At 37.5% G+C, this 11,399-nt stretch overlaps 1 protein-coding gene across 1 annotated transcript in view; it reads left to right on the top strand.

Annotated features, from left to right (window-relative positions):
• The first annotated feature begins 6,827 nt into the window (after positions 1-6,827).
• Positions 6,828-11,399, top strand: part of LOC149848503 (1,4-alpha-glucan-branching enzyme 1, chloroplastic/amyloplastic-like) — a 175,410-nt gene continuing 170,838 nt past the window's right edge. Inside the window, exon 1 of the mRNA XM_089995773.1 lies at positions 6,828-7,166. Within this exon, the coding sequence (XP_089851899.1) occupies positions 7,043-7,166 (124 nt within the window). The 5' untranslated portion in view covers positions 6,828-7,042. The remainder of the gene's footprint in view (positions 7,167-11,399) is intronic.

Here is an 11,399-nt window from a genome sequence, read left to right as displayed (position 1 = left end):
TTGTTTCACCAGCTTTGTATATGTATTTTTATGTGTACTTTATTTTTTATACACAGGTTATATAAATTGTATAACAAGAATTTTTTTTCTCAATATTTATATTTCAAACATTTTTTTTATTTTTAAATTTGTGATGGATAATATCCGTAGCTAATATCTGTCACGAATTTAGCGATGGATTAGGGACAAATATTTATCTATCTAAAAAACTGAATTAGTCGTTGCTTTGCGATGGAATGTAATCCATCGCGAATTTGTCGATAAATTGATGATGGAATTTAGCGACAGATACTTATTCATCCTTAAATTTTATTGCCGAGTTATCGACAAATATGTATCTATCGCAAAACCAAAGTAGTCCTTATTTAACGACAGATTAGCGATGGATCATGACATTCGCTAATCCATCACGAATTAGCGATAGAATTAGTGACGGATCAGTTCTGTCACTAGCGACCAAAAATTGTGATGGATGCTATCGATCGCTAAGCCATCATCAATCCATCGCTAAACGGATTAGCGACATATTGGCGATGGATTATCATCAGATCGCGTCCATCGCTAATCCGCATAATTCTTGTAGTGTCATTGCATAGGCAAGAGAGAGGGTTGGGGTTAGATCCCATTTGCTCAAGCAGTTTTTTAATAGTGTTTGTGGCATCCCGTTTTTTATGGTACCAGGAGAGTGGGGGTAGGGGTCTAACCCCGACCTTGTCTACTTTATGCAGCAGTCGATGGCAAATTGCCTGCTCTTTCTTCTCCTTCATTTTCTTCTTTCTTTACCTTCTTCTTGGTCATTTCTTTTTCTTCCTCTTTTCTTCTTTCTTCTCCTTCTTCTTTGTTCCTCTTTATCTCCCCATTCTTTTTTGTTCCTCTTTCCTCTTCTTCTTTGATTAGGGATCTAAATAAGAAATTTCTTTGATTATGACTTTGAATCAATTTTTTTAATTAATTTTTTTATATTTAGTTTGATTAGGGTTTTTTGTTGATTTAATTAGGTTTTTTTATATTTTTTATTAGGGTTTTTTTTCTTTGATTTTCATTGATTGGAGCTTTGAATCAAATATCTTTAAATAAAGACTTTTGATATTTAATTTGATTAAGATTTTTTTTTTTTAGGACTTTGAATCAAATGTCTCTAATTAGGGCTTTTGATATTTAATCTGGTTAGGGATTTTCTTTTATTTGAATAGGTTTTTTTTATTAGATTCTTTTGATTAGGCTTTGAATCAAATTTTTTAATTAGAGCTTGTTATAATTAATTTGATTAGGGCCTTTGTGTATTTGATTATGGTTGTTTTTCTCCGATTAGGGCTTTTTATATTTAATTTTACAGTTTATTTGATTTTATGGTTTATTTTTCTTGTAGCTTACGGTTTTTTGGTTTATTTATGATTTATTTTCTTGTATTTAAGGGTTTTATGATTTATTTATGTTTTTTTATTTGTATATAAAAATATATGATTTCTTATTTTTTCTAAAATTACCAAAAATTTAAACATTTTTTCATACTTGGATCCAGTTTGAGATCCATATTCGAGGATAAAATCTATAAATTTTTGGTAAACTTTCGTAATTAGATCCAAAATATGACATCAATTAAAGCATTTATATATCAAAATATATTAATTCTTATTCTTTCTTAAATTACATAAATTTTAAACATTTTTTGGTTTTCTGATCGATATCAGGGGCTCAAATCTATAATAAACATGTTAAAACACTCATATTGTGGGGCAAACCGAGTAGTGTGGTCGAATGTTGTCAGTATCGGTATCGGCCATGAATCGTTGGGCCACTAATTCAGTTGTATCGGTCTATACCAATAATCAATGGAATCGTTATGTAACGGCTCAAAAATAATAAAAAAATTATTATGTGTCAATCATAATGTGACGTGTTAAAACCTTTAAAAATAATATTAAAAATTGCTAATTTTAAATTTATTAAAAATTAGTCAATTCAAGCCTGCAGTATTTCAAAATTTTGCCGATACGCACCAATACTGATAACATTGGTATGAAGTTATCCTACCCATTATCCATGTATTCAAGCTGTCTGCACAACATAAAAACAAACACTGGACGTAGTACAATTGTTACAGAACAAACAGTACAGGTGTCTATCTGTTATCTTGGACAAACAAGGGTGTGTTTGCATTGCAGTAAAAAATGCCGCGCAGACATGATGTGGGGCATTTTTCCTGGACTCACCACTCGTCCCATTCAGCAGTATTCAAGCACACCATGCAGGATGCAGGGTGTCTTGTTCGCGTGTATGGAAAGCAGGACAGTGCCCAGGCAAGGACCAATCTGTCTCTGCACAAGTGTGTGCCACGTATCAAACACGAGGGTAATGTGATCCCTTTTTCAGTGGAAAATGGGGTTGGGTCAGCACATTTAATGTGTGGGCCCACTGGTCCTTTTCTACTGTGGCGTTTGTTTCACCCCAAGAGGAAAAGTGGGCCTCCCTCCCACCATTTGGGGTGAAACAAACGCCCCCTTATTGTTCAATTCGAATAAACTTTTGAAACTACCTCCCTACTTGGAAATGGTGTGGGAGAGACTGGTGTTGCGTGTTCCACACACACACACACACACACACACATATATATATATATATCTGTATATATATTAACATAGAAAGTAGTTTCGTAATTAAGCTTTTGAGAGCCAGAGCTAGAACTACTTTTATTGTTCATATATATGCACCGATTTTGCAGTTACTTGCTGATAAGAAGACGATAATGGTGAGCGGCCATCATGGGACCCTACGTATTGACGATCTTAGGCTGATAATTGATGAAAGTGGTGGACTGGAGCATTTACCATTGGCTGCATTCATCCTTCCATCAAAGAAGATTATTAGAGACACGGATGTTTTAATGAGGCAGCATTAGGATGTTTTAATGAGGCAGCATTAGTTCCATATTGTGTAGCAATTCAATTGCCTCGTCACAAGTAATTATAACAAATTGGCCAATAGCTTTTAGAGAAAGAATGATACTGATAATCTTCTATCTCAGTTTGGAACTTGGCTCTATTCATTGTAGTATGATCATATTTTTTTCTGCTTATAGCCGAGCCTAAGATAATGCTTTTATGAGATTCCACTTTGTTGAGATGATAAGGCCCTGTTAGGATAAAATCTTCCCAATCAAGAATAATATTACCATTTATTTGGCTCTAGTGTACACAATAATCTGGATTAATTCATATTACTCTTTTTTTTCTACCAAACAAATAAAAAATGAATTAATAATAATACGGGATAGTTTGCCAAAACTTGGTTTTTAAGGTGTTTGGCAAACAAAAATACTGGTTTTGAGTTTTTTTTTATTTGCAATAATTAAAAAAAACTGTTCCAGCCATTTTTCAGCCAGTGGGTGGCCGGAAAATGGCATAAATGCTTTAAAAAAAAACTAATTCAGCCATTTTCTGGCCAATGTGATGGTCGGCCCTTGTTGGGCAGGCATGTTAGAACCATCCCAACAATTTTGCGGCTGGTGGGTAGCCGAAAAATGTTTTGAATGAAGGTTAAAAAAACATCATCATATTTCTGGCTGCCCACTGGCCGGAAAATGGCCGGCCATCAAAGTTGAGAGAAAAAAAATACACAAGGCAGAATCCAGCCATTTTCAGTCAGTAAGCAGACAGAAGATGGGTGCCAGATATCTTTCTCAACTTAGGTAAGTGAAAAAACTGGGGTGTGGTGGGGTTTTACAAACTTGGTTTTGTGTCAACCAAACAGACAAAACCAAGTTTTGGCCCCAAAAGCCTGGTTTTGACAAAAAAACAGGTTATTAACTTGGTTTTCAGTGGCATCCAAACAATATGTAAGAGTGGGATTTGAGATCTTGGGATCTCAGATCCTATTGTTTGTAACATAATTTATAAGCCAGTGTTTTATGAGGTTTGATGAGAGGGAGAGGTTCATGAATTTGGGTTTACTTTTGCATGTGAAATTCAAGGATCATAGGTCCCTTGTTTGCAAAAAAAAGATTTAGAATGGACTTCACGCCTAGAGATGCAAATGGGTCAGATCCAGAAGAGCTAATACATGGGGGAGTTGGATCTGGAGCAGCCAAAATTGCAAAACCTCCATCCTGGATCCGACTCATTTGCACCTCAACACATGGATTAAAGATCTGTCTTTCAAACAGAGATTCTTGCGAAATTAGGCTGGGCTCTACGCCAAACTCAATACGTGGATTAAAGATCTGCATCTTTCAAACCGATACTAAATGTCTAAATTGTTATAATCCTTGGGGTTAATATAATCTAGAAAAGAAGGGCTATATATGTCACAATCACATGCTATTTAGAGGCCTTGTCATTGCTGACACGAATCAGGCTACTATGACGTGTGGACACATTAGTACATTATTTTATATTTTTAATAATATTTCAAAAAAATAATTCTATACATAAAAGACGAAAGTAATGTTTTATTGATTAAAAATAAAAAAATCAGTATCGCTATATCTTACTTTTCAAAAAAAAATTGAACTTGCATGTCAGGTTGTATCCTGTCTCTGTGACATAGGCCAACCTTGAGCGCTAAGCATGACTGAAAGAGGCAAGCGCTGAGCATAATGACAAATATCGCGAGATTTATGAAAATCTCGCAAAAATATCACAACAAATTACTTGAAAGTTAAAAATGGCAATTTCTCGTGAATTTTTGTCAGAAACATAAATATCGCAAAAGTTATGTTTTTATCATACAAAACAGCATGTTTTTTTATAATATTTTATTTTTATTTCTTCATATAAAATTATTTTGTATTGCTTAGATTTTGCCAAAAAACACAAGATTTACAATTTTTTTTTTATTTTCACGAGTTTTTGGCTGTCGAGTTTTTGATGTTTTTTTACTTTTGTTACTATGGCTCCGACAACTATTTGCTGACAATTGATTGATTATTATTATTATTATTATTTGTTCTGGATTGGACGGTGGTGGTGCCTTATCACCAGCACACAGTGATACGGGCTTATCACCTGATCGACTCTCATAGGTTGTGTCCCGTATCTCTCTACAATCAACGGGCAAGGTTTGTAAAGGGCTCCTAGGTTGGCGATCCAAAAGGCCTCGTAAGCATGTAATATATCTTGTCCTTGGTTTTTATACAGCTGAAAACCTCACGTTCATGTTCGTTTATGGTAGACAACATAAGAAGAATAATGCGATCCTCCTCAAGTTCTTAGTGGGTCCGACCGTAGGTCCACAGGTTGATGGGACACTTAAAAGTTTGACAGCCTGGTCATGATTCAATAGAATTGGTTACATACTTACTTTTCATAGTGATTTGTGTGGAAGGAATGTTTTCTCTACTGAGATAAAATCATTCAAGAATGGTACAAGAAGCCCCAAATGGAAATCATTGAACAGAAAGTGCGAAAGCATATTCGTCGGAGGTTGTGAATTAGCTGTCTTAGCTTTCCCCACCCAGATAACAAGTTGGACGCCTTTTAAGGGATATTTCATTGGTGCCCTTCTGTATCTAGACCTGGGCTTTGCTGGTGTTGGGTGCAGGGGTATCAACGGTTCGGGTTTGATTCAGACCCAGGTAGAACCAGACTTGGACCCAATTTTTTGGGTATGCTATCGGGTCCTTACCCGAGTTTAATCAGGTCCATTATTAGAGAAATCATACCCTGATCCGATAATAACTATATGAACCAGACCCAGACCATACCTGGTACAATAATAAATTTTTTTATCATTAGTACATTTTAAACATGTGGGTCTTAATTGGAACTCGGGTCAGGCTTGGGTCTGGTATAAAAAATTTCAAACTATACCTCCATCTATGTATTAATCAGATCTTTGGATCAGAACCTGGGTCTTAATTGGGTTTTCTTATTTATCACCATACCCGGACCCTATAGGGTTTGCTCTGGGTTGAGTTCGGGTATACCCGACCCATTGACACCACTAGTTGGGTGTACTCTCTTTTGGCAAGGACCTGATGTTTTACGTAAGGGGTTCAAACTGGTTGGATTGGTAAATACAACCAGTAAATCCGAATCTATATTTGAATATGAATGAGTTCTGACGAGGTTAAATTGAATCACAAAAAAAAATATGGATTAGCGACGGACGCTATCCGTCGCTAACGTGTTTAGCAATGAAAAGCGTCCATTGCACTGGTCACTAAAATGTGACAGAATTTATCTGTCGCTAATCCGTCGCTAATTAGCGATGAATTAACGATAGATCATGTCCGTAGCTAATTCGCCGCTAAATAAGAATGTCTGAAAAACATGTGGTAATATTGGATTCAGAGGGAAGAGAACAAAACAAGTTATTTACATGTAAAAAATTCCACTCAGATAAGGTTTTGATTCAAAACAACTTTAGATCCAGAGAAGTAAAGAGCTCACATGGGCAATTCGTTCTTGATCCGAACATTTGTCAATCAAACAGACTCCACCCACAGCACGTAAGGCGCAACCTTTTCACCACAACTTCCCCTCTGCACTGAAAGAGGAGTAAACAACAAAGCCCCTCTTCGACTACTTACCAAATAACGATCAACTTTTCAGTTATTACATTTACACTGCTTGTGCGGCTGTGCCTTACAATTTCTTTTTCAAAGACAAGCATGGTCCTGACTCCTAACTCTTAAAATCATTCACTATGCCAGAGAAAGGTGATATACGTAAAAGCTGTTTTTGTTATTGGAATTTACGTGAAAAAAACAGTACTCGAGCAAACTAGAAATTAGTCAAAAAACGACGGCTTTTGGTGAAAATTTATGGTAAAAGGAAGAAAAGGGAGGAGCATTTTTTAAGGGCGGGAAGTGGGTCCCAGAATAAAGCGAGGAACCTTCGCACGGGATCGCTCGTCTGCATCACCACGTAGTCGAGTGAGCGAGAGGAAGCGGACGATCGTCGTTCCCCGAGACTCTCTCCACCGGTTATTCTCGATATTCATGGAAAGTTCAGGGAAATCCTGAAATTCCTCTCTTCCGATCGCTCTGTTTCTTGCCTTCCTCCTTAAGCGCTCGCTCTGCTGTTCTCTTCTTGGACGGGCGATGGCGTGGGCGCTCGCGGGTATGCGCATGCCTCTCGGCGTTGGCGAGGGATTTCGGTCGACATCGAGCGGCGGGAGGAAAAACTCTCCTTCTCCGAATCTTCGTTTGCAGAATAACTCTACGCGTGAGTTTCGTTTTCTTTCTTTTTTTTGGCGCATGTTTTGTGTTTCCAGTATTATTCGGAGTTACGCTAATGTTTGATTTCTTTTTTTTGGTAAGATTGTCTTGATTCTTGAAAGTTATGAAAGTGTTCATGTTCTTTGAGTTTTTCTTTGTTTTCGACGTCCTTTTCAAATTTTCAGGGATTCTGAAAGGCGTGTTTTGTTATTTGTTAATATTTTTGTGTTTTGTTGGAGTTGCTGGCGTGCGTTCATTGATTTGAAAGATTCCGTAGGTGTGATTCGTTTCTCGTTGCTTGAACTTCTATTTTATTCATTTTCGAGTATTTGTGCTATTTTCGTTTCATGAAGTAAGTGTGCCTCTTGGCATCGTTTTTTCTTATATGCTATGTGATGTGTGGTTGGATTTGAGAAGAGAACGGTGTTCCGATAGTGCGGATTCACGACTTTTTAGGGGTAAAATGCGCTCAAGAACTTATTATACGTGTGTGGTTTGGTGCATTTGGATGAAAGGCTCTAGGCTGGATCACGAGGAAGAGAGAAAAACATGCATTTTCTATGTGAGGCCCGTTTGGATTCAGAATTACATTTTCTATTTTGTGATGTTTCATCTGTCTGCTTTGTACAGAGCGGCCTGTTTAAGCAAGCTTGCACTTGTTTGATATCGTAATGCTGATAGGTGCGTTGGTCGCTGAACAGCCACATTCTGTTTTACTGTAGTGGGCAGCTTGCACATTTGCAGACACAGAAAGGGATGTTTTTTGGCGTCTTGTGATCTTCACTGACTGATACCTTCACGTTATATGGCATTACTAGTGTAAATTTTGTGTTTGGAGGCTCGTTTTGGTGGTGTTGGGACTTCTCACTTCTCGCATATGGAATGGGTTTAGATTGCTAATTTCTATTGCTGTTGTTGTTACTACTTGCAAAATGTAGGTGCGATGATGATCCCAAATCAATGTGCCAGATAGTGAGAGAATGGAAAACACCAACTTAGGTTGTTGTGGAACAAGAAAAAGGACCAGCAATATGTCTGCTTTTGGAAAATTGGTTTTATAGCTCCAATGGAAAATCAACTTAAATGTGACTGTTGGTTTCCTTCTTTAGGTGCTTGTGGATACAGGATTGATGTTGGACAGATGTACATAGTGTATGGGACACCGATGCTTAAAATCTATCATTTTGGTAAAAGCTCTATATATGTTGGTCTTTTTTATCATGGTCTTGGGATGTGGATGTTGGTGTTGAACATGTTTACTTAGTGTCCGATACATCAAGGGGTTAAACGATTTATTGTCATAATCGAGTAAGCTTTCATGTATCACCGTCACTCTCAAGTGTAATCCACACACACACACACACACATATATATATATATATATATATATAGATAGATAGATAGATAGATAGATAGATAGATAGATAGAGAGAGAGAGAGAGAGAGAGAGAGAGAGAGAGAGAGAGAGAGAGAGAGAGAGAGAGAGAGAGAGAGAGAGAGAGAGAGAGAGAGAGAGATGGTGATACATGAAAGCTTACTCAATTTATTGTCATGATTGAGTAAGCCTTATGTCATCATGATATCATTGGATCAACTAGGAAGATGCAAAAATTAGTTATAAATTGATTAGTTGTACTTGGTAAAGTATGTGATCCATGATCGACACTTCATGAAAAACCTGTGCAATAAGTGAAGATGTGACCACTCGTGTACACAGATGTTTTCACAAAATGCCTATAAGGAGCAGGAAGAGAAAGTGGCTAGTTTTCATTCCGACATTCGGTTTCTCTGGAGTATCAATACCTAATTGGATCTGCGGCTTCTACTCACTGGATTGGAAGTGAATTTCATCTAGAGAGGAGATATTCATGGGGAGAACGACCATAATTATCCTTATATGAGAATTTCAGAAACAATATTTCATCTCAAATCCTTTTATCCCTTTGAGCTAATGTGCTTAAAATGATGCTTTTGAGTGGCAATCTTGGGTGTAATAACACAGTATAGTCTGATAGAGTGGTGGTGAGTTAGTCTTACTGTTGGAATTGATGTGTGGGTGGGTCTAATAATTAGTTCACGTGGGAAAGAGTCAAGTGAATAGTTAGTGATGGATGGGTTTAGTTACAATTGGTTGGGTTGTTGGGAAGGGAGAGGACAGGTTGCTGATGTCATGTAGCTAACAACTTGGCAACCACTTGAGTCACATGGGGTCAGCCACATGGTTCACACGGAAAGGAGTCTATAAATACTCGCATACTTGTAACTTTGAGATGTCTTTTGAGCAATAACAATTTATGAAGTTGGGCTGGTTTTCTCAAGTAATTGAGAGCCAAAATTGGGAGGTTGGCTTCCTCGAAAAGCCTTACTACTATTTCCGGTTGAATCTTGCCACCCCACATCTATTCATCTTACACATATAAGTATAGGCTTGCTAGAACACCCTTTCACTCTCAGTTATGCCTTTTCTTCATCAAAGAAGGGTAGGTCACTGGTGTATTTTTAGCTTTGAAATATATTTTTTGATAAAATATAAGTGTAAACCATACACCAAATTTCAATAACCGGTTCACACACGAAAGTGGTGAAGTCTGGGTCGAATCTATAGGGAACGAAGTAAGACTATGTATTCCAAACAATTCACTCTTATTTATTGCCTTAAAATAAAAACAATTGCGAGTGTTTGAGCAAAATAAAAAATTAATAAAACACAATTTAAAATTGGTCTAAGGCCCTACTTAACTAAATGAAAATAAAAGAAAAGAAAACAAATGAAATCAACAACTTGATGTTTTTGGCATGGTGATGTGTACGAGATTGCTGCCTTCACTTGCAAAACACTGCAACCACAAAAGAAAGAAGCTTGCGCAAGAGTTAGTACAACCTAACCTAATCTAGATCTAGACTCTAAATGCAGACCGATGAATGCGACAAAACACAAAAAATACAGACCTAAATGATCCTAAAAACATACCTAAATGCAACCTAAGATGACCATATATGACTATGCACACAGTCTAGTCTAACACGATGACTAGACCGCACCACCGACTAGATTCAGACCTAGCCGATTGGACTGGGTTCACAAACAGACCAAGTCTGGTTTTCTGATGAAAACCAGAATGTAATTTGCTGTTGCAGACATGTTCAGACCTCCACAATGCAGCTAAGGCCGCTTTACAACTGTACCCAAATGAAAGGATGAATTTGCCCTTCTCTACACTAGCCGAGTGGGTCGGGTAGACTCGGCCAACTTGATGACTGCAAAAACTGACTCTAACCCAGTTGAAAGTTTGACTAAATCAAACCAGGGTTAGGACAAACTCTAGACAATCTAAAACTAACTTAAAACAAAAAAAATGAAATAAAATAACTAAAGTGGACCCAAGCCAACTGACACCCAAGCCCGCACACTGAGCGTAGCCGAACTTGTGCTGTCCTGCGACAGACCCAAAAAAACTGACCTGCTAAAATCTCCACCACCGACTGCTCCGAACATTGATGGTCGTGAAATTTTAATTGGAGGTTCTTGTGTTTGTCAGTGAACTACAACCCCAAATTTCGCTCGAAATGAACAAAAAATGAATATAAAATGACGTCAACTATGCTGGTCGGTCGAATTCCTGACAAAATCCGGTTGATTGGTTTATGACATCTAAAACTTCATGCTCTAATATCGAAAAAATTCTCGAAAAATCAGGGTACGAAGTAGACACATAACTTCGATACGAAAGAAGAAAATCAGAAAAATCGAAAAGCTTAAGAAACTACGCACTGCACAAGATCGGTCTGACAGATCATGACTGCGCTAGGCGTCAGGGATGCCCCTCTACTTTCGGATTTTATAAATGAAGATCTCGTGAATGAAATCATGCCAAAATTTAACTCAGACCTGTTGGATGTGTTCTCTGCAACATATCCAAAATTCAGGTCGATCGGAGATCGACAACTGCCCGAACCTGGCCGTTTCTGACCGGACAAGCCTGATGCAGATCCAGAAACCCGATTTTGTATTTGAGTGATTCCGATCTGATCCGGAATGCTTTTCTTCTAAAAAAAATACAGAATGTCGAGGACAACCTTCTCTAACAAAAAATGATTCTTGACAGATTTTTAAAACTACATAAGGTTGTCGAATTTTGCCAAACAAGAGAAGGAGATACAAGATGTCGATTCTACCTCAACTACGGTTTTCTTGTTACAGCGTTGGAGGGGTTAGGCCGACCAATACCTTTGACTTTGC

Source organism: Nuphar pumila, chromosome 1 (genome assembly GCF_984573655.1).
Source record: "Nuphar pumila chromosome 1, dmNupPumi1.hap1.1, whole genome shotgun sequence".
Taxonomy (NCBI): domain Eukaryota; kingdom Viridiplantae; phylum Streptophyta; class Magnoliopsida; order Nymphaeales; family Nymphaeaceae; genus Nuphar; species Nuphar pumila.
Note: the sequence above shows the minus strand (reverse complement) of the source record. Positions and strands in the feature narration are given on the sequence as shown.